Source organism: Ranitomeya variabilis, chromosome 8 (assembly GCF_051348905.1).
Source record: "Ranitomeya variabilis isolate aRanVar5 chromosome 8, aRanVar5.hap1, whole genome shotgun sequence".
Taxonomy (NCBI): Eukaryota; Metazoa; Chordata; class Amphibia; order Anura; family Dendrobatidae; genus Ranitomeya; species Ranitomeya variabilis.
This window is the reverse complement of record NC_135239.1, coordinates 140,447,946-140,472,154: the sequence shown is the minus strand read 5'-3', so window position 1 is coordinate 140,472,154 and position 24,209 is coordinate 140,447,946. Positions and strand designations below refer to the sequence as shown.

Genomic DNA, 24,209 nt, shown 5'->3' with positions numbered 1-24,209 from the left:
AACACAAACAAGAATCAATCAAATAAGCGATTCAGATATTAGAGGCAAAAGCACACCTCCATAAGGAAAGCCGTGAGAGTGCTGGGTTTGATGACATCATGCATTTCCAGCGTTCATTGGAGTCAGTATCATTCAAGACCCCTGCAGCAAGAAGTCCTTTCACTATGGGACGGCAGAGAAACATCTCTGGACAACAGGGAGCCCATATTGAGGGAAGCTACTCCTAAGGAACATGGTCGGCGTCAATAAGCAACAGATCTTCAAATTACAGGGAGCTCAGAGCATTCTGGGAAGTCCTAAAGAAATATCAGGAAGACCTAAAAGACCAACACGTCCGTATCTTCTCAGACAATTCAACAACAGTAGCCTTCCTACTTAATCAGGGAGGTCCAAGACATCATCACTTACAGGACCTGTCAGACACAATTTTCTCCTGGGCAGAACTCACAGTGAAGTCAATAACAGCCGTTCACCTGAACGGTACCGAAAATCAGGTAGCCGACTTTCTGAGCAGACAAAAGTTTTGTCCTACAGAATGGTCCTTAAACCACGAGATCTTTGTTCAGTTAACCCAACGCTTGGGTATCCCGGAAGTAGATCTATTTGCTTCAAGACAAAATACAAAAACAGAAAGCTTCTTCTCTCTAAATCCAGGAGATAGGCCGTCAGGGATAGACGCCCTGGCCCAGAATTGGGACATGAATCTGGCTTATGCTTTTCCACCATTGGCTCTAATACCGAGAGTCTTGAGGAAGATCCAGGAGAGCCAAGCGGCAGTAATCTTAATTGTACCATACTGGCCCAAAGGAGCTGGTTCCCCCTACTGAAATGGATGTCCCTAGAAGAGCCAGTCCATCTACCAGCAAGATCGGACCTTTTATTTCAGGGCCCTCTAGTTCATCAAAACCCCGGTCTGCTACAATTAGCAGCTTGGATCCTGAAAAAGAGATCCTGAGGTCAAATGGTCTTTCAGAACCAGTCATTTCTACCATCCAAAACCGCAGAAAGCCGGTGACTTCCGCAATATACAGGAAGATATGGAAGAAGTTCTGGTCGCAAAGTACAACTCCTGTATCAGTTTCTGAGGGCCTAGATATTCCTAGAATCCTAGACTTTCTTCAGTCAGGCTTTAATAAAGGGTTAAGACCTAGTACGTTAAAAGTGCAAATTTCAGCTCTCAGTTCTTTTTATGACTTCCAGTTAACCAGTCATCCCTTGGTAATGAGATTTCTTAAAGCCACCCAACGGCTTAGGCCAACAATATGCAGTTCAGTACCTCCCTGGGATCTCAGCCTAGTTTTGAATGAACTTTGTAAAGAACCATAGGAACCACTAAATCAAGCAGACTTAAGAGCAGTAACCCTTAAAGCCCTCTTCTTAGTGGCAATAACATCAGCGAGACGTATCGGTGAGATTCAATCCTTCTCCATAAAAGACCCATATCTGAAGATTCAAGATGACTGCATCATCCTAAGACTGGATCCCGCCTGTCTTCCTAAAGTGGTTTCTGACTTCCATAGAAGTCAAGAGATTGTTCTACCTACCTTTTGCCAAAACTACAGTAATGAAAAGGAGCGTTCTCTTCACGCATTGGGTGTTAAAAGAACAATACTCCACTACCTAGAAATCACAAACAGTTGGAGAATAGACTCTTAACATCTTCATCCAGATGGCCGGAAGAAACAGAGGGAAGAAGGCGTCCAAAGCTACACTATCTAGATGGATTGTCAACTATTAGTGCAGCCTATATCTCGGCAGGGAGAACCCCACCAGAAAGCCTCGCTGAGAGCAATCTTGGCTTCATGGGCAGAAAGTGCTGGGGCTTCTATGGACCAGATCTGCAGAGCTGCAACTTGGGCTAAATCAAATACCTTTTGTAGGCATTATAAGTTTGATGATATAGCAAACCAACAAACTACGTTCGGAAGGAAAGTCCTCCAAGCTGTAATCCCACCCTAAATTACCTTATTAGGTATTTCTCCTGGTGGTGCTGTCAGGAGGGACGTCCTGGAAAGTAAGAATTAGTCCTACCGGTAATAGTGTTTCCAGGAGTCCATCATGACAGCACCCCTTATATACCCTCCCTTGAGTTTCCTGTCTGATATGTCATGTAAACATGTGTAGATTGGAAGTTCAATAAAATAGTGTTGCATCCATCCTGTTGTGGTACTTGGGAAAATCACTGAAGGGTGGAGGTGGGGAGGGGCTATTTAACCTCTTCTGTGTTCCTGTCTCTATCAAGGATAAGAAGGACAACCTCCTGGTGGTGCTGTTATGATGGACTCCTGGAAACACTATTACCGGTAAGACTAATTCCTACTTTCTCATCTTTCTGGATACATCCGGGGCTTATCTACAACATTACAGAATGCTGTAGATAAGCCCCTGATGCTGGTGGTCTTGGCTCATCTTCAATTTTGGGGGTGACAGGTTCCCTTTAACCATGTCCTTGGTTATTCACCAGTCTTTAAAATAAATCTGTCAGCAGGATTTGCTATGTAATCCAACAGCAGTACGAGGTAAACAAGACCCTGATTCTAGTGATGCATCACTTAGTTTTGTGGGTGCAGCAGTAATGATAGTTTTCTCTGCTGCAGTTGTAGCTGAGCTGAAATGTTAGGCTGTGTATATCCACACCACAGCTTTCTGTGTACATTGTATAGTGACAGGGCTGCTAATCAGTGTTGGGGGAGTGATTAGATTACCAGACAATGGCCAGTTGTCCTGTGGTGATAATCTCCTGATAATAAAATACTGATTGTTCTGAAACAAGGAAACACATCCCTGTAATCATGAAACCGGGTGTATGTGTCCAAATCTAAGGTTTTGTCCCAAGGAAGAGGTACTGCATGAACTCAACTCATTGACTATTAGCCTGTTTGAAATAAAGCTTTGAAGAATATCATTCGCCATCCATCTTTATCAACAGCTCAGATTTGGACACATACACCTGGTTTCACCATTATCCTCGGTCTTTGGACCCATGTCCTGCAGCAGCTGATTCATGCTTTTTACATGTTGCTTAGTTGCAACAAAACATGATGAGCGTACCTCTCCCTTGTGTACCCTATATATTTAATCAGTTAAGACCCTATTTGCGCTTTATTTGCTCTCCAGATTTTCTACTTTTATTCCTGTAATCAGGCTCTCCTGCAATATATCTTGGTTAACTCAAAAAACAATTGACAGATTCCCTTGAAGGGGTTGACAAAAAAGAGTGCCATGTACTCCTAGATAAGTGATAAATGTCCTTTGTTGAAAAACGCCTTGTCCGATGTGAATTCTCCAATGTGAAAGTCTTTTACAGTTTTTGGGTACAGATTTTTTTTTTTCTTTGTATGTAAGGCCACATCTGCCTTTAAGGCGAAGTGCACACGTTGCAGAATTTCCGTGGAAATTTTTGCAGCAATTCCGCAACTCCTGCCGCGGGTATATCGCATGTGGAATTGGCATGCGTTTTCCCGCTAAACACTAGTGTTTTGCAAGAGTAATTAGCTTGCAGAATGCTAGCGTTTTCCAAGCGATCTGTAGCATCACTCGGAAAACTGACAGGTTGGTCACACTTGTCATACATAGTGTTTGACAAGTGTGACCAACTTTTTACTATTGATGATGCCTTTGCAGCATCAATAGTAAAAGATAGAATGTTAAAAACAATAAAAAAAAAAAAAAAATCATGATATTCTCACCTTCCGGCGTCCCCCGGCAGGATTCCCGCTCCTAGCTATGCTCCGGACCCATTAATGCTTTGTGGCATGACCCCAGATGACGTAGCGAGACCGCACGTCACCACAGGTCATTTTCGCAATGCATTACTGGGACCGGAGCGTCGCAGCTGCGTGGGGGGTCGCCGGAAGGTGAGAATATCATGATTTTTTATTTAAATTTATTTATTTTTTTTTTACAATTATATGGTACCCAGGGCCTGGAGGAGAGTGTCCTATCCTTCACCCTGGGTACCATCCGCACATGATCCTCTTACTTCCCGCATGGTGGGCATAGCCCCATGCGGGAAGTAAGCTGATCAATACATTCCTATGTGTGCGGAATCCCCACGATTCCGCACAAAGAATGAACATGCTGCGTTTTTTTCCGGAATGTGATTCCGCCATGGAAAAAAACGCAGCATGTGCACAAAAAATGCAGAATGCATTCTAAAAATAGGATGCTTAATGTGAGCGTTTTTTTTGCGTTTTTATAGTGAAAAAACGCGAAAAAGCATGAACGAGTGCACATATCCTAAAACTTGTTTCAAACGCACAGATACTTAACAGAAAAACTGTTGCACAATAAGTTGAAAGGATGAAATCCACAAAAAACGCAACAAACCAAGGATTTGAAAATCAACAAAATTCTTAATTTCATGATTTTTCATATAACCAATAAAGAATCAATTCAACAGCCTGGTTCAGATAACAGTCACCTGTCCATCACCGTTCACATGAGGACATAAAGGTAAACCCATTAATGAACATTGATAAATGAGTGAGAAAAACATATCTGGGTGTTATCCCAAACTTTGCTTCCAACCACAGCCTCGATGCATTTCCCCGTCCATACGGTTCATCAGGAGGCAAAAAAATATGGAACCAGCTACTCCATAGATGCAGGTGTCACGATAGGGACTGTCTCCCTATGGAGGAGGGTATCTAATTTTGCACAATGACTTTTTATTAATAAGTGCCTTTCCTTCATCTCTTTTATACTGCTTATTGTTTTCCCACCTATAGCAAAGTAGGATTAAAACAGGGCTAGTCAGGGACACCCGTCGCGGAGTGGGGGCACCAAACAACCGTATTTATCAGGGTGCCAACCCCCACAGCTAGGAAGGGGTAGCAGTGTAGTGTAGGGAAATTGTTAGGTCATTGTTATAGACCGTATTGCATTTTAATGTTTGCACTGGGAAAGGGTATTTTTATAATTATTATACATTAAAGTTTTGGACTTTTAAGGGCCTACACGGTCCTGCTAGAAGCCAAGAAGAAAGGTAACATTTGACACCTCCTAGCTCTTGGAAGAGAGATGTCAATTACGGCCTAATAGTATCTCTGTGAGAACTCTTACCCAAAGGATCTCAAGAGAAAATAATATATTCATTGGGGGCGCAGCCGTGGTCCAATCTAAAACCAAGCAATTATGATATTAACCTGAGGGGCTGGTCTAGAAACCTGACCTCCAGACCAAAGCTATAAATTAGGGCTGTATACAGAGAATTGTGTCCACATGTGAGGGCAGCCTGAGACGCTGATGTGTTCCACCAACTCCATTCACCCCCCCTCAGGGAGCAGAAAGCAAACTACCAGGTAGATGATTTCTGTAAGTTTCTCCTGTTTATTTTTATACTGTTTTGCATAAGTTGTATGTCTTTTTATTATCATATTTTTGCACTTTTTCTTACTGTAAGCACTGAACCCTTTTTGTATTAAAGTATAAAACTTTAACAAGTTGAACCTTGAATGTTCTAAAAGAATCCATAGCCTAAGGTGTGTGAGCCTTATGAGTGGTAGACATTGTTAGTATTAATATTTCCTGGACTCATCGCCCGTGTGTTCGATGAGTGGTGGCAGCATGTATGAGCGGGTGTGTGGCCTGGGTCAGTGTGTGATTTATGCTCCCATTACAGCATAGGACAGAGGTTGAATACTGGACTGAGAGTGGGGAGATAGATTAACCCTTGCAGGCACAACTGAAGTCACGTGCTGAGAGCGGGCACGTGACGTATTAGTTACACCACGGAGAAGGGATCCTTGACACCCATCATCCACATGTGCAAAGATATGTAGCCTACAAAATTTTGAATAAATGTGTATTGCAAAACATTTTAGCGGCCTTGAAAAACTGAAGAGGACATACTGCCTAAGGGTATGTTTCCATGTGACGTATTTGCTGTGGAATGGACTCTGTGTACAGCCGCAGCAGCCAGATGTTACAGTATAGTGGAGGGGAATTTCTGAAATCCCATCTCCACTATGCGTACAAAGACGCAGGTGGCAAAACTGCGTATACGCACATGCGGCGTGTCTTTATAGACCGCAGCATGTCTATTTATCTTGCGGAGACGCTCAGTCTCTGCAAGATAAATAGCGCCGTCCTATGTATAGGATGCGGTGATTCCGCATGTGTTCAATGAACACATGCGGAATCACTGCGCGTACAAAAGCTTGCAGCGCGTTAGACGGGACGGGTGTCTGGTAGCTGCAAACGCTGGATGTAAGGCATCTGACGCAGCACGATGTTCCTTTGGCCTGAGAAAAACTTGCTCATAGCAATCAATTTTGTGAGTGCTCTAAAAATTAAAGGTAGACACTGGTATGGTTTTTCTCACCTTTTTCTACAGAGACTAAAACCGATAAACTCAGTGCCAGTAGACAGCTATAGCCTGAGCTAGAGAAGGCAACTATTTTTGTTTTTAGTGCCTGCCTCCTATTGGCCGCCGCCTACACCCTATTCCCTGTGTTTTGCCAATGATGTGACCAGGAAAAAATTGTGTCCCAAATGAATCCATTTATAATTTTTCACCGATTATGATCTAAACAAAATGATATGCTTTGTTTTTGTTTTTTTCGCAGGAGCTTTTCTGTGTATGCGGTGCCTTGAAGCGTGCCCGATTGTTGAGTTCTGGAGTTGCAGAGGTTGTGTTTGTAAGAAAGGAAGATGCAGTTGGTGCCTACAAAAAATACAACAACAGATACCTAGATGGTAGGTTGGGTGGGTGTCGCAGGAGTAAACTATTTTTTTCTCATGTTAAAGGGAATCTGTCACCATGATAATGTAGTCCAATCTGCAGGCATTGTTGTAGAACAGGAGGAGCTGAGCAGATTGATACATCGTTTTGTAAGAAAAGATCCATGATGACCTGTGATTTAATCACTTAAACCTCTGATCTTTCTGGAATTTTCAGTACAGTAGGCAGTCTGTTTCACTGCTGTCTTTCTATAAGTGTGCATGCAGATACAGCTGTCAATCACTGGCAGGATCCCTTTAATGTTGAAATACTTTAGGGTATGTGCAATCAACATCTTTTCCAAGCAGGTGAACATTCAAGTGGAAACCACATCAGAAAATGCCAACTTTTTTCCCTGAAGTGCCTTCTTGTGCATTTTTTCTAGCGGTTCATAAAAGAGTATTGTTGGCGTTTTCATAAGTATTTTCTGTAACTTCTCATTGGGCGCTTAATGGACATGTTGTGTTTTGTTTTTTGTTTTTTTGTTGTTTTTTTTGGTCTTTTCAATGAACATGTTTTGTTTTTTAAGCTAAAATAATCCTAAAGACAGTTGGGTATCCGACCCCCCGGGTTGCGATCGCCATTATTAACCGTATAACTGGCGCAAAAAAATAAAGCGTGATTTGCCATTTAATTTCTCTGTCCTTCGATGTGATCGCACATCAGAGGACAGAGGAATAGGGTCTCTGATCGCCCCCCCCCCCCTCCCGATACTTACCAGTGTCCCTGGATCCTCCTGCTTCCCCGCACGGCCGCTGTCGTCTTCCCTTAAGAAAATAGTGCGCCTGTTGAGATCTGCTGGCCTGCATCTGGCAACAATAGGAAGATTTTTTCCTATTGGTTCATTTTGGTCACTGTGTAGACCTTATCACAGTGATCAAAATAAAAAAAATAGTAAATGAACCTCTCCTTTATCACCCCCTTAGTTAGGGAAAAATAATAAAATAAAGAAAATGCATTTATTTCCATTTTCCCATTATGGTTAGTTTGGCTAAAGTGAGTTGGGCTAAAGTTAGGGTTAGGCTATGTTTCAACGTTAAGGATTCATTCAGGATTTGGTACGGCTTGGACACTGCATACAGCCGCAACGTCCAGATGTTACAACATAGTGGAGGGGTTTTTATGAAATCCCGTCTCCACTATTCGTGCAGGGCCGCATCCAGTGTCCCTGCATAACCGGACATGCGGCGCATCTTTCCAGGCCTCAGCATGTCTATTTATCTTGCGGAAACACTCCGCCTCCGCAAGATAAATAACAGTCTATGAATACGATGCAGTGATTCCGCATGTGTTCAATGAACACACCTGGAATCACCGCGCGTACAACAGTGGGCAGCACTTTGGGTGGAGCGGGGTATCTGCTACATCCAAAGTGCAGAGATTTACACCCATTGGAAACATACCCTTAGGGTTGGGATTAGGGTTAGGGTTGAGATTAGTGGGGTTAGGGTTGAGATTAGTGGGGTTAGGGTTGAGATTAGTGGGGTTAGGGTTGAGATTAGTGGGGTTAGGGTTGAGGTTAGTGGGGTTAGGGATGAGATTAGTGGGGTTAGGGATGAGATTAGTGGGATTAGGGTTGAGATTAGTGGGATTAGGGTTGAGATTAGTGGGGTTAGGGTTGAGATTAGTGGGGTTAGGGTTGAGGTTAGTGGGGTTATGGTTGAGGTTAGTGGGGTTAGGGTTGAGGTTAGTGGGGTTAGGGTTGAGGTTAGTGGGGTTAGGGTTGAGATTAGTGGGATTAGGGTTGAGATTAGTGGGGTTAGGGTTGAGATTAGGGTTTGGTTTGTGGTTAAGGTTGGGATTAGGGTTAGGTTTGTGGTTAGGGTTGGGATTAAGGTTTAGGTTGGGATTAGGGTTGAGATTAGGATTAGGGTTGAGATTAGTGGGGTTAGGGTTGGGTTTGTGGTTAGGGTTGGGATTAGGGTTGAGGTTAGGGTTGGGATTAGGGTTAGGTTTGGTTAGGGTTAGATTTGTGGTTAGGGTTAGATTTGTGGTTAGGGTTAGGTTTGTGGTTAGGGTTGGGATTAGGGTTAGGTTTGTGGTTGGGGTTAGGGGGTGCATTAGGGTTTGGGTTGGGATTAGGGTTTAGGTTGGGATTAGAGTTAGGCGTGCGCTGGGATTAGGATTGAGATTAGGGTTGGGATTAGGGTTAGGTTTGTGGTTAGGGTTGGGATTAGGGTTAGAGGTGCATTGGGGTTTGGGTTAGGGTTGAGATTGGGGTTGGGATTAGAGTTAGGGTTGGGATTAGGGTTAGGTTTGTGGTTAGGGTTAGGGGTGCATTGGGGTTAGGGTTGGGATTAGGGTTAGGGGTGGGTTAGGGTTAAAGAGTGCGTTGGGGTTAGGGGTGGGATTAGGGTTAGGGGTGTGTTGTGATTAGGGTTGGGATTAGGATTAGGGGTGTGTTGGGGTTAGGGTTGGAGTTAGAATTGGGGGGTTTCCAATGTTTCGGTACATCGGGGGGTCTCCAAACGCGACATGGCGCCACCATTGAGTCCAGCCAATTTTGTGCTCAAAAAGTCAAACGGTGCTCTCTCCCTTCTGAGCTCTGCTGTACACCCAAACAGTGGTTTACCCCCACATATGGGGCATCAGCATACTCAGGAGAAATTGGCAACAACTTTTGGGGTCCAATTTCTCCTGTTACCCTTGGGAAGATAAAAAATTGCGGGCTTAAGCATCATTTTTGTGGAAAAAATATTTTTTTATTTTCACGGCTCTGCGTTATAAACTTCTGTGAAGAACTTGGGCATTCAAAGAGCTCACCACACATCTAGATAAGCTCCATGGGGGGGGGGGGGTCCAGTTTCCAAAATGGGGTCACTTGTGGGGGGTTTTCTACTGTTGAGGCACATCAAGGGCTCTGCAAGCGCAACATGACCCCCGCAGACCATTCTATCAAAGTCTGCATTCCAAAACGGCGCTCCTTCCTTTCTGAGCTCTGCCGTGCACCCAAACAGTGGTTTACCCCCATATATGGGGTATCGGCGTACTCATGACAAATTGCACAACAACTATGGTGATCTAATTTATCCTGTTGCCCTTGTGAAAATAAAAACTTGGGTGTGAAAAGATCATTTGTGTGGAAAAAATACAATTTTTTTTTTTATTTTCACTGCTCTACGTTACAAACTTCTGTGAAGCACTTGGGGTTTCAAAGTGCTCACCACACATCTAGATAAGTTCCTTAAGGGGTCTAGTTTCCAAAATGTTGTCACTTGTGGGGGGTTTCCATGGTTTAGGCACTAAAGGGGCTAAAGTTAGGGTTTGGATTACATTTACGGTTGGGATTAGGGTTGGGATTAGAGTTAGGGGTGTGTCAGGGTTAGGGGTGTGGTTAGGGTTACTGTTGGGATTAGGGTTAGGGGTGTGTTTGGATTAGGGTTTCAGGTAGAATTGGGGCGTTTCCACTGTTCAGGCACATCATGGGGCTCTCCAACCGTGACATGGAGTCCGATCTCAATTCCAGCCAATTCTGCATTGAAAAAGTCAAACGGTGCTCCTTCCCTTCCGAGCTCTGCCATGCGCCCAAACAGTGTTTTATCCCCACAATATGGGGTATCAGCATACTCTAGGTGTCTGAATTACATTTTTTGTGAAATAAATGAATGTTCATTTAAAAAAAAAAAAAAATTCCTGTGAAGCACCTGAAGGCTTAATAAACATCTGGTGTGGTTTTGAGCACATTGAGGGGTGTACTTTTTAGAATGGTGTCACTTTTGGGTATTTTCTATCAGATAGACCCCTCAAAATGACTTCAAATGAGATGTGGTCCCTTAAAAAAAAATGTTGGTGTAAAAATGAGAAATTGCTGGTAAACTTTATTACTTCCTAACAAAAAAAATGTTTCCAAAATTGTGCTGATGTAAAGTAGACATGTGGGAAATGTTATTTATTAACTATTTTGTGTGACAGATTTCTCTGTTTTAAGGGCATAAAAATTAAAAGATTGAAAATTGCAAAGTTTGAAATTTTTTGCCAAATGTCCGTTTTTTTTACACAAATAAATGCAAGTTATATCGAAGAAATTTTACCACTATCGTGAAGTACAATATGTCACAAAAAAAGTGTCTCGGGATCGCCAAGATCCTTTGAAGCCTTCCAGAGTTATAACCTCATAAAGGGACAGTGGTCAGAATTGTAAAAATTGACCTGGTCATTAACATGCAAAACTCCCTCGGGGTTAAACAGAAGCAATCTACACTGCGTGCAGAATTATTAGGCAAGTTGTTTTTTGGATCACATGATACTTTTTATACATGTCGTCCTACTCCAAGCTGTTCAGGCTTGAGAGCCAACTACCAATTAAATAAATCAGGTGATGTGCATCTCTGTAATGTGGAGGGGTGTTGTCTAATGACATCAAAACCATATAAGGTGTGCTTAAGTATTAGGCAACTTTCTTTCCTTTGGCAAAATGGGTCAGAAGAGAGATTTGACGGGCTCCGAAAAGTCCAAAATTGTGAGATGTCTTGCAGAGGGATGCAGCAGTGTTGAAATTGCCAAACTTTTGAAGCGTGATCACCGAACAATCAAGCGATTCATGGCAAATAGCCAACAGGGTCGCAAGAAGCGTGTTGGGCAAAAAAGGCGAAAAAATAACTGCCCATGAATTGAGGAAAATCAAGCGTGAAGCTGCCAAGATGCCATTAACCACCAGTTTTGACATATTTCAGAGCTGCAACGTTACTGGAGTATCAAAAAGCACAAGGTGTGCGATACTCAGGGACATGGCCAAGGATAAGGAATGCTGAAAAACGACCACCTTTGAACAAGAAAAATAAGATATTTCTTGGCCCAGTCTTGACGTTTTATCTTAAGACTGACTTTTCAAAGGTTTTATGGACTGATGAAATGAGAGTGACACTTGATGGGCCAGATGGATGGATCAGTAAAGGGCAGAGAGCTCCACTCCGACACCAGCAAGGTGGAGGCGGTGTACTGGTATGGGCTAGTATCATCAAAGATGAACTTGTGGGACCTTTTCGGGTTGAGGATGGAGTGATGCTCAACTCCCAGACCTACTGCCAGTTTCTGGAAGACAACTTCTTCAAGCAGTGGTACAGGAAGAAGTCGGTATCGTTCAAGAAAAACATGATTTTCATGCAGGACAATGCTCCATCACATGCCTCCAACTACTCCACAGCATGGCTGGCCAGTAGAGGTCTCAAAGAAGAAAAAATAATGACATGGCCCCCTTGTTCACCTGATCTGAGCCCCATAGAGAACCTGTGGTCCCTCATAAAATGTGAGATCTACAGGGAGGGAAGGAAAACAGTCCACCTCTCGGAACAGTGTCTGGGAGGCTGTGGTGGCTGCTGCACGCAATGTTGATCCTAAACAGATCAAGCAACTGACAGAATCTATCGATGGAAGGATGTTGAGTGTCATCATAAAGAAAGGTCACTAATTTTTTTTGGTTTTGTTTTTGCATGTCAGAAATGTTTATTTCTAATTTTTCTGCAGTTATAGTGGTTTACCTGGTGAAAATAAACAAGTGAGATGCGATTATATTTGGTTTTTATTAAGTTGCCTAATAATTCTGCACAGTAATAGTTACTTGCACAAACAGATATCCTCCTAAGATAGCCAAATAAAAAAAAAAAAAACACTCCAACTTCCAAAAATATTAAGCTTTGATATTTATGGGTCTTTGGGTTGATTAAGACCATAGTTGTTGATCAATAATAAAAATAATCCTCTAAAATACAACTTGCCTAATAATTCTGCACTCAGTGTAGAGAGGACTATCAAGATGCCAGCTGTGAGCTCCTGAGCACACTCCATACACCAGCACTTAACATGATGTGCTTATATGTCCCATGTCGGTAAGGGGTTTATGCTACACAGTATTGTCAAAAGAAAATGGGCCTATGTCTCTAGTGTAATAACTATAGATATAAGCAGATTTAGTACCATCATCTTCTAAACTTGTGTTTTGACCTACATCCTACTGACACATTATACTTTTTAATTTCAGGACAACCAATGAAATGCAATCTTCATTTGAATGGTAGTGTGATAACATCAGACCAGCCCATCCTTCTGTAAGTGTACATTTTATGGGTTCATAGAAGGAAATCTTTAATAAATTGTTTAAACATATATCTAAACTATTGCTGATATTTTAGGCTTATGTGTAATTCTGAGTGGTGTAGGCAGGAAAATAGTTTTAAAAAAATTACAGTATTTTCCGGCGTATAAGACGACTTTTTAACGCCTCAAAATCTTCTTAAGTCGGGGGTCGTCTTATACGCCGGGTACAGACAAATGTGCATATGGTGGGTGGAGGGGAGTGGTCCCGATGATGAAGAGGGGGCGTCTCACAGGAAAGTGTGAGTGGAGTAGCCCCCTATTACCTCATTGCGGCAGCGTGGGGGTCTCTGTGCTGGGGAGCGGCGGCTCCTCATTGCGGTAGCATAGGGTTTCTGTGCTGGGAGCAGCAGCTCCTCTTCGTGCCGTGGGGCGGTGCATCTTCTTGCAGCGTCGGGACTCCTCCGGCATCTCCTCAAGGCCCGGAGGCACCGGCAGCTCCATTGCTGCTATGCGGTGGCCTCCGGGAAAATGGCCGCTGGGGGCGGCGCATGCTCAGATTCAGATCTCGTCTCCCGAGATCTGAATCTGAGCATGCGCCGCCCCCAGCGGCCATTTTCCCGGAGGCCACCGCATCGCAGCAATGGAGCTGCCGGTGCCTCCGGGCCTTGAGGAGATGCCGGAGGAGCCCCGACGCTGCAAGAAGATTCACCGCCCCACAGCACAGAGCCCCCACGGCACGAAGAGGAGCTGCCGCTCCCAGTACAGAAACCCTATGCTACCGCAATGAGGAGCCGCCGCTCCCCAGCACAGAGACCCCCACGCTGCCGCAATGAGGTAATAGGGGGCTACTCCACTCACACTTTCCTGTGAGACACCCCCTCTTCATCATCGGGACCACTCCCCACCCCAAAAAGCACATTTGTCACCGGCCCAATAAGACGACATACGGCATATAAGAAGACCCCCGACTTTTAAGAAGATTTCATATTTTAACTGGAAAAGTTGGGGGGTCGTCTTATACGCCCAGTCTTATATGCCGGAAAATACGGTATATATTTTATTACAAAAAAAATTTAAAAACACAACCTAATTAATAAACAGGGCTAAAAAACCTCCATAGGGAGGGACAATAAATTCAGACACAATGAAAAATTATATATATATATATATATATATATATATATATATATATATATATATATATATATATATATATATATATATATATATATATATATATATATATATATATATATATATATATATATAATGTGCTTGACAACCTCGCTTCTTCCGGGGCCGTCTTCCGGAAGAAGCGAGCGGCGCCTGTTGGGCGGGAGGGAAGGACATCAGACTCTGACTCTGGACACCTTGTTGGTAAGCGCTTATACCATATTATGGCTATTAAACGGCACTATAGCACTGTTTATCTACCTCGGGGCAAGCACCTTTGACATTGGAGACTGTCACTGTCAGTATTGGTTTACATTGCGGCATTTGCACACGGATGATTATATTAGACATTGATGGTTTGTTACTTCTAAAAACTTACATCTGCTTTTCTATATATGAAGATAAGGCTTTGGCCCCTATTATGGTGGTGATTTTGGTATACGGAGCAGTAATATACTAATGGATATATACATATACATTTATAACTATATCTGCTTGTTCACCCTATTATTTATTGCCATACCCCAATTTTTTTTGGTATATATAACAAGTGTAACCCTTGGTTGTCAAGCACATGCCATATATATATATATTTTTCATTGTGTCTGAATTTATTGTCCCTCCCTATGGAGGTTTTTTAGCCCTGTTTATTAATTAGGTTGTGTTTTTAATTTTTTTTGTAATAAAATATATAATTTTTTTAAAACTATTTTCCTGCCTACACCACTCATTATCCTTTGGCAATTGCACCTTGATGGATAGTGTTGATTAATTCGAATAGAGTGTTTATTGGGCAATTTATTTATTATGGACAGCGAGTATTAATTATGTGTAATTCTGTAAAATGTCATTTGTATGGAATACAGTTAACATTCTCCTTTGGAAATAAGCGGCCCAGCCAAAATCCTTAAAAGGGAACTTGACAGCTGAGGCTAGTCATACAGGCAGGTCCCTGGCAACGTCTCCCCACCCTCTGCCAGTGAAGTTTAGGTTTCCCTGTGTGCATGTATTAAGAGAGACCTGTGAGTCCAGGTCAGCCTTCGGAAGACTTGTGTGTCCGACGAGTCACCAGCGCCGCTCAGTCCCCGACAGCTATTACACTCTGTATCCTCTGTGTTTCAGAGTCAAACATTCATGGCTGTAATCATGCAGCCAGTGTCTCATACTTACTGGCCAGGCTCAGACAGCATGTATCAGTTGTCAGGTTCCCTTTTAAAGCTAGTCCCATAAGAATGTCTATAATTCCCCAAATTTTACAGAACGTAAAATGTTAGTAGCACATTTTAGACATGTGCTAATGTCAAATTCATCCAGGCTGCCAGTTAGTGAAAGGAGAGTCACAGGTTCAGCAATTCACTTTTCCCTTAAAGGAGTGGTGCACTACTTGGACAACCCCTTCTCATTACCAATGTTTGGCCCTGATAAAATAAAAACATACCTCCCGTTCCAGTGAAAAATTGTTTTAGTATTCCATTATGGTCTTTATCTCTAGTTCAACAGATCTAATGCTCTGTGTTGTGTATACACATCCTAGAATAGATGGTTCTGGTGTCATACACAGATTGAAGTAAAGGGAGTATATAAGTATGGTCTTAGAAAATATTGTCAATATTATTAAAATACTAAGACCTAGAAGCCACCCCTCACCCTTAAGGGTAAGTTCACAAAGGGTGTTTTTCCTGCTTTTTTTTCTGCAGCAAAACCTGATCATCTTGGCAGGAAAGAAGCTGCGTCAAAAATGCAGGTTTAGGTGCGTTTTTTTTTTTTTCTTAGTCCATGCTAATGTCCTTGGATTTTCAGCAGCAAATAATGATACCTGCATTTTTTTCAACACCCATTCAAGTCAATGGGTGAAAAAACGCAGCAAAAACGCTGGAAGGAGTGACATGCTCTATGTCCAAAAAACGCAGCAAAGCACAAAATACTGATCAAACAAAAACCCAATGTGTGTGCATAAGATTTCTGAAATCTCACAGGCTTTGCTGGTATTGTAAAAAGCAGCTGAAAATTACATGCAAAAACGCCCTGTTTGAACTTACCCTTAAGGTACCTTCACACGAAGCGACGCTGCAGCGATAGCGACAACGATGTCGATCGCTGCAGCGTCGCTGTTTGGTCGCTGGAGAGCTGTCACACAGACCGCTCTCCAGCGATCAACTATGCCGAGGTCCCCTGGTAACCAGGGTAAACATCGGGTAACTAAGCGCAGGGCCGCGCTTAGTAACCCGATGTTTACCCTGGTTACCAGCGTAAAATCTAAAAAAAACAAACAGCACATACTTACATTCGCGTCCCCCTGCGTCCACTTCCTGACTGACTGAGCGCCGTACAGTGAGAGCAGAGCGGTGACGTCACCGCTGTGCTGCTTTCACTTTCACTTTGCGGCGCTGAGTCAGAGGAGGAAGCAGACTGCAGGGGACGCAATGTGAGTATGTGCTGTTTGTTTTTTTTACATTTTACGCTAGTAACCAGGGTAAACATCGGGTAACTAAGCGCGGCCCTGCGCTTAGTAACCCGATGTTTACCCTGGTTACCAGTGTAAAATATCGCTGGTATCGTTGCTTTTGCTTTCAAACACAACGATACACAGCGATCGGACGACCAAATAAAGTTCTGGACTTTATTCAGCGACCAGCGACATCACAGCAGGATCCTGATCGCTGCTGCGTGTCAAACGAAACGATATCGCTAGCGAGGACGCTGCAACGTCACGGATTGCTAGCGATATCGTTATAATGTCGTTTCGTGTGAAGGTACCTTTAGACTTTGTTTCCTGGTTTGGTTTTGATGGCTTATAGGAAGTATATTTTTTACCATATTAATTGCAACTAAAGTATCAAATGTTTGAATGTATCGAGCCTGAAGACAAATTTGCTAACATTTATCATTTTTCTTTATAGAAGATTAAGTGACACTCCTTCAAAGAAGGAAGGTGAATCTAGAAGAAACACAACCTCTTCCTCCTCCAGTGTTGCTTCAAATCCTCCAGCTGAAGTTGATCCTGATACTATCTTAAAAGCACTCTTTAAATCCTCAGGGTCATCAGCAGTCATCCAACCAACTGCATTTAAGATTAAGCTCTGAGACCAACACAAATTGGACACTGTAATAAGAGATTCCCAATTCACATATGGACCCAGAGACTCCATAAAATAAACCCTTCATTTTTGCTTCCTGGGTTTTGTTTAGCGCTGATCACCAGCAGGTAGTTGATGTTTGAAGGAGTCTGGCATCAGACATTGGACGATCAATCCTGTTCCCAGCATTGTAGTACAGTTCACCTTCGTTGTGGGGCAGTTGCGTTATTGCATCAAGAATTTCAGTTTTCTCCTTGCTATTCTGATACAGCACGATTATGGTTCTACTGTTATGTCAAGGGAGGCTAAATGTTGAATAACTTGTTAAAATTTCTTAAATAATCTGTTTCTACTTAAAAGCTAATCTTTGTTGTTTTGTAGTTTTTGTAAAATGTCTGGATTCCTACAAATGGATATGAATGCCTGCATATTCCAGTAAATGGGGGGGGGGGGGGGGGATCACTGTGTCCACCGGCTGTGTTCTAAACAAATAATGTTTTTTATGCCTAATTAATGTTTCACACTGTGAATGTCATCTAGAACTGTACAATCATAGGCAATACCTATTATCCTGCATCTGAAGCGTGTTGTGATCTGAATACAGAGAAATGCTTAAGGGAAATGGATCACGCTAAGGCCGGCGTCACACTAGAGAGTTTTACGGACGTATGAGAGGCGCAAAACAACGCATTGCACATGGACCAATGATTCTCTATGGGGTAGCTCCTATCTGGCGTATATTTTACGGGCGTAGAAAATCGCAGCATGCAGCATTTGTCAGCATACTGTGCAAAAAACCCGCCAATGAAAGTCTATGGGTGCGAGAAAAATACGGATTGCACACGGAACATCAGTGTGACTTGCATAAAATACTCCAGACTTCTCCAGGTGACAGGAAATGTGCCAAGACCTCAATCGGGAAGCTTAGACATGCTAATTAGCTTAGTCTTTGCCTGATGAAGAGACATATGTAGTCTCGAAAGCTTGCAATTTGTTACCATCTTTTCAGTTAGCCATTAAAAGGTATCAACCACTGAGGACTCTCAATTCTAAATATTTTTCTTAAAAAGCCAGGCAGACATCCCGGAAGTCTGCCGCACGCCTCCACAGAGTCTCAAACAGCATGGCATCCATCATTAACGTGGATATGCTTTTGATTCTGGTCCAAGAGAGGCCAGAAATTTGGGACCAATGGGGATGCCAATTATTCCAACGGGCCAAATAAGAGGCTGCTTGGAGGAGCATTTGTGGGATCCTTTTCCCTGATTATGAGCAGCGGCCACGTGAGGGCCAGAGGCAAATAAGTAAGTGCACTCAGGTTTCTCAATTAATACTGAATAAATACTGCATTAATTACAATATTTTGACACTGTTATTATTTTTATTCTTATTATTTATGTATATAGCACCATTTATTGGTGCTGGACATGAGAAAGGGGTTACGTGCAGAGTTACAGATGTCGCTTACAGTAAGCAAATTTACAATAACAGACTGGTACAGAGGGGAGAGGACCCTGTCCTTGTGTACTTACATTCTATGGGGTTCCCCTTTTATCGTATTGTGCTATTTGTGTGTTTTATTTTTGTTACTGAAGATATTTAGTAAGAAATGCAGCTTACTAGGGCCGATTAAAATCTGTTAAATCACTGACACCTTGTGTTACCACTGTGCACAATGGCCTTATACATTATTTTCTTCTGTCATTGCAGTGGAAGATGTTATGAGACGTTGGCACAACATTCGGGACCAGTATCGGAGAGAAAGGCTGCAGCGAGCCAGAAGTGGGTCATCTGCTCCTGCAAAACCGAAATACATATATTTTGACCGGCTGTCCTTTCTGGATCCCAGTATGTATCTCAGACCGTAAGTACAAACCTCACACACTACACATATGTTTGGAATGCTCATAGATGATTTTTTTTAAATTTAATTTTTACATTTTCATAACAGAACGCAATCCAACCTCACTGAGAAGGAGACAACAGTGTTCGAATCCGACCCATTGATAGATCCTGTTGGGGAAGGAGAAGAGATGGCTGGCCCATCTACGGCTCCTTCCATGTGTATCCCTCCGGATCCATCTTCGGCTGCCCCTCATGTTCCACAACCACCTGGGCCAGATGCTGCAGCCCCACCTGCAGATGCACCAGCTTCAGTGATGCCCAAAGATCCTGCCCACAGCAGCAGCCACACTGTTCCGCTGGAGACCTCACCACAGCCTGCTGTGACCTCACGCCGTGGCCGCAGAAGTAGAGAGATAATTGAAAGTCAAAGGAATGTTGACACTGGTGTGTTAAATTATCTGGCCAGGGCTGCTCAGGATGAGGGTGAGGAGGCATTTTTGCGTATCCTGGCCCGGTATCTCCGTCCCCTACCCCGTGAGGTGCGGCTACGTGTGAGAGGGTGCTTTCAAATCCTTCTTGATGCATGCACCCCCCCCCCCCCCCCAACTAGCGCTTATGAGTTTGAGTACATTGAGAGGTGGCAGCTGTCACCACGTAACCTCATGCGTATGCAAACAACTCAACAAGTGCATGCTCAAGAGGGATCTGAAGCACCTCCTCCACGTGTGCCTACACCTCAACCCTTTCCCCACCAATGCCTACACCTTACCAAATGTTATCCTACCAGCAACCTTACCAATATGGCCAGTTGTCTAGACCCAGTGTTGGAGGCTGGTCCCAACCTGGGTTTGGACGACATGGCCATATTGGTGGTGGTTATGACTCACGTGACTTGTACTATCCTCATGATGCCCATAGTATCAACCCTTATGGCTAGTACTCAACTGGGCAATCCGAGCATGGCCAGATTTTGGAGCAGACCCAACAGAGATCAAACCAACAGGGTGAAGGACAATTGGCCCAACAAAGGCCACAAGAGCAGCAACCCGAACTGCCGCCATCACCTCCACCAACGTATCGGAATCTTTAAAAATTTGTTTTTCTGGTTGCAAATTTTGTGGGATATCGACAAACTGTTAATCTGCTGTGATAGCAATGTTTGTTTTGTTATTTAATTTTGTTCGGCCAAATTTAAATGGCCACAAAAGCCATATGATGGCAATATGGTCTTATAAAAACCAAATTTGGCTTACGCTATAATTTATAAAAAAAAAAAAAGCCAATTTATGTTTGACCAATCATTATAACACCATACACAATTCCTAGATTGTTAAATACCTCTAAAATGAGTCAATTCAAAACACACAGTAAAGTAACAATTTTATATTTGTAGATGTGTGTATATATAGGTAAAAAGTAACAAAACACAACATAGAGACAGCAATATCTGTAAGGATACAGGGAGTAGCACCCTGAGGTGAAAGAAAAAAATTAGTATAGATATCCCTCACTTTGATTCTAGAAAGGGGACGACGTGGAGGAAGGACATGTGGTGTAAGGCTACCCACATTGGGCAACATGCCTTCAGCACTGTCAGTTTGAGGAGCACTCATGTAGTCTTGTGAAGTTATGTAAAACTACACAAGCTTTAATAACTTCATTGACGTTTGCTTCTCTCAACTGTATTGCAGACTGGAGGACCCACCATTTGGCACACAGAATGCCAAAGGCACACTCCACAAGTCGCCGTGCCCGTGATAGCCGCAAATTGATGTCCCGCTGCCGGTGGTCCAGGTTGCGACGGGGATAAGGCCTCATGATATGCCTTGTCAACTGGAATACCTCATCTGCCACAAGGACATATGGCACTGCTTCAACATTGGAGCCTAGGAGTTATCGTGGTGGTAGGTCCAACTTGTTCTTACGCAGCCGCCGACCCATAATGGAAGAATTGAAGACTCTAGAGTCTCCAGTTCGACCATAGTCACTACAGGTTTCTAATTGTAGATATTGGGGCCTGTCAAATACAGCTTACAGTACTACAGAGAAAAACTGTTTATAATTGGGACCCTGAGTTCGGCGGCTTACGCACCCGCATATTTTTTTTTTTTTTTTTTTATCAAGGGCTCCAATACATTGGGGGAAATCACAATTGTCCTGAAATCCACGTGTTATCTTCACCCAATCCTCCGTTTTGGGCTCAGGCATCACCAGTTCGTGTAGTCTTGCCCATAGTTCTATACACGTATCCCGCACTATGCCGGAAATAGTGGACCTCCCTATTAGAAATTCAAGATGGAATCCAGCATATGATAATCCAGTGGACAGGAAGCTGAAAGCACACAAAAAAACTATTAACACCAAATGTAAGAATGCTTGTGTAAAAGCATATTAAAAACAAGTAATGTGTGTATCTAAAAAGGCAGGATACCAGTGTACATTCAAAATTACACTGGCTATATAAATTTCACAATAACTACATTTTTTGCTTAATTTAGCCATATCATTTAAAACAAATTTAATCAGCAGCTAGGACACAGAAAAAACCTAACTTACATTACAAAAACATCATCATCATACAGTATCTGAGGATGGTGAATACATATCGTAAAGTAAGGAGAAGATGCTCCTCTGCGGATATACATTTCCGCATCCTGGATGCACCCACATTCTTCTCCTCCTCCTTCGCGGATCCACTATCACGGGATATGGCTGCCCAAAGTGACGTGACAACACCCAGTTAAATAACACCCGCTGAGTTGGGGTGAAATGCAGCAGGTCACACATGTTGCCAAAGTACCACCAACAGAAGCAAAGCACCAAAATGGCTAGATTGGAGGCTGCCACCTGTTGTAGAGGCCTTAAATAGGGTTGCTGATGATGATTTAAATGAATTTCAGGCCTGAAAACCGTTAAATGTCCAGTTTGGAAGGTTGCGAGAAAAAAACGCATTACGGATTACATACGGAGATTTACATGCGCAAAATACGCAGCCACACCTTGCCTACGGATTACATATGGAACACTGTTTAGGGAACATTTCTGCGTGTTACGCCTGTAAAAAACAGACCGTATTTCCCTACGCTAAGTGTGACGCCGGCCTAATAGTGATCTAAATACTGAGATGTGTACAGAGGAAGGCTGGGAGGACACAGATTGTCGTTTTCGATCAACTTCCTCTGCATTTACAAATTCTTATTTAATGCTGGTAATAAAAAAAGAAAAAAAAATTGTAGTGTAGGCAGGGCGCAGTGCCATACCACAACTATTTGCTCTTCCTGTCCAACCTTATACTCTTTTTTTTTTTTTTTTTTTTTTTTTTTAATTGAGATTTATTTGGACTCCTCATTGGTGGGGTCGGGGGCACAAAAAACGATAGGTGAAGTCTGCTGACACTAAAAACACCCCTTTGAAAAAAAAAAAGTCTGCTCCTGCAGGCTATACATGGCCTATCGTAGGTGTCAAGTAGGAAGCTGACAGGTGTCAGACCTGCTTTTTCTGGCTGATTACCACCCTTTTTATTCTTTAAATTTGGCTAATAGAGCAGGGTCGGATACTGCTTCTCCCCACAAGTGACAGAACAGCATGTAGTGGTTCTGATGGGGATTTCAGTTCCATACTACCACTACCTTGACACAGTTGGCAATCTAGTACCTACGGTGGCCTACGAAAGTATTCACCCGTTAGCTAAAAACACAATTTTGTTACTTTAGAACCTATTCAAATATTTATGCAATCAGATTTGTGTGTGATGCATCAGCACTAGTCTTAAGTTCGTGAAGTGAGAATAAAGACATCAATTACATTTATAGGATCAAATAACTAAAAATTGGTATTTACATATGTACCGTACATACTCGTGTATAAACTGAGATTTTCAGCACTTTATTTTTTTTTGTGCTGAAAACGCACCCTCCTCCCCCGGCTTACACATGAGTCATGGTCCAGAAAGCTGGCGGGGAAGGAGAGCAGCGGCAGGAGCCGGTTGCTGTGACATCATACTCGCCCTCCTCGTGCCATCGCTGAACGTCCCTGCATCTCCGTTGTCCTGGTGCGGCAGTGCTTCCTGTGCTGAGCGGTCATGTGGTACAGCTCATTAAGGTAATGAATATGCACGCGTCTCCATTCCAGTAAGCGTGGAGTGCATATTTATTACCTTAATGAGTGGTACCACGTGACCGCTCAGCACGAGAATAGCTACCGTGCAGGGACAATGGAAATGCAGCGACGGTGCGAGGAGGGGGAGAAGCTGAGCCATGCATGCAAGGATGGGACGGGGGGACAATACATACCCGGCTTATACTTGAGTGAATAAGCTTACCCAGTTTTTCGTGGCAAAATTAGGTGCCTCGGCTTATACTTGAGTATATATGGTATTTACACTTTTTTTTAATATGTATAAATATACTATTAAGCCCCTAAAAATTTCTGGTACAAGCACTTGCCTTCATAAGGGAACCTGGGTGCAATCTAAGTGTCACAAGGTTTGTTAGTATATATACTGTTAATCAAAATGCCCCACTAACCAAACATCATGAAGACCAAGGAGATCTCCAAACAAGTGAATGACAAAGTTAATGAGAAATACAAGTCCAAGTTGGGTTATGGAAAAAAAAACAACTATATATATATATATTTTCTCCCATCCTCTGATGATCAAATGGAAAGAACATGGTACCACCACAAATGTGCTAAGATAGGGCCGCTCGCTAAAGCTCTCAGCCTGGGCAAGGACGTCACTAATCAGAGAAGCTGCACAGAGACCAAAGGTAATCCTCGAGCGGCAGAGTTCCAAAGCAAAGACTGGAGTATCTGTCCATACGACAACAATAAGCTGTACACTCCATAGAGGTGGCCTTTATGGAAGTGTGTGCAGAAAAAAGGCTTTGTACACAAAAATTGTAAGGCTTGTTTTTGCGTTTGCCAAAAGACGTGTGAGACTCCCCAAATGTATCGAGGAAGGTGCTGTGGGCAGATGAGACCAAAATTGAACTTTTTGTCCACCAAAGTAAACAGTATGTCTGGTGCCAAACCAACACATCTCATCACCCCAGTGAAATGTGGCAGGGAAAATGGTGCGAGTTGAGGTGAAGATGGATGGTGTGAAATACAGGGATATTCTTGAGAAAAATGTTTTTCATTTTGTCATTGATAAGTAAAAAGAAGCAGAAGTCCAGTCGGGTGCCGACGCTTCCGAAAATTGTAACCTGTGATAGATGGCTTATTTAAAAAAAAAAAAATTATTCTAAATGTACCAAGTAAAAACAAAGCGTTTTGGCTTGAAAAAAAGCCTTCATCAGGTAAAATATACATCCATACTGGAAAAATAACCATGTCTTTATGAACCTTTTTTACAA

The 24,209-nt window shown here is 42.8% G+C and overlaps 1 protein-coding gene across 5 annotated transcripts in view; it reads left to right on the top strand.

Annotated features, from left to right (window-relative positions):
* POLDIP3 (DNA polymerase delta interacting protein 3) overlaps positions 1-23,828 on the top strand; it is a 135,905-nt gene extending 112,077 nt beyond the window's left edge. For 2 of the 5 annotated variants that reach the window (XM_077277343.1, XM_077277344.1), the window contains exons 7-9: positions 6,570-6,699; positions 12,702-12,768; positions 16,831-23,828. In XM_077277343.1, the coding sequence (XP_077133458.1) occupies positions 6,570-6,699; positions 12,702-12,768; positions 16,831-17,014 (381 nt within the window). In that variant the 3' untranslated portion in view covers positions 17,015-23,828. The remainder of the gene's footprint in view (positions 1-6,569; positions 6,700-12,701; positions 12,769-16,830) is intronic. The other 3 variants (XR_013218532.1, XR_013218533.1, XR_013218531.1) reach the window with 3 other exon arrangements.
* The last annotated feature ends 381 nt before the right edge of the window (positions 23,829-24,209 follow it).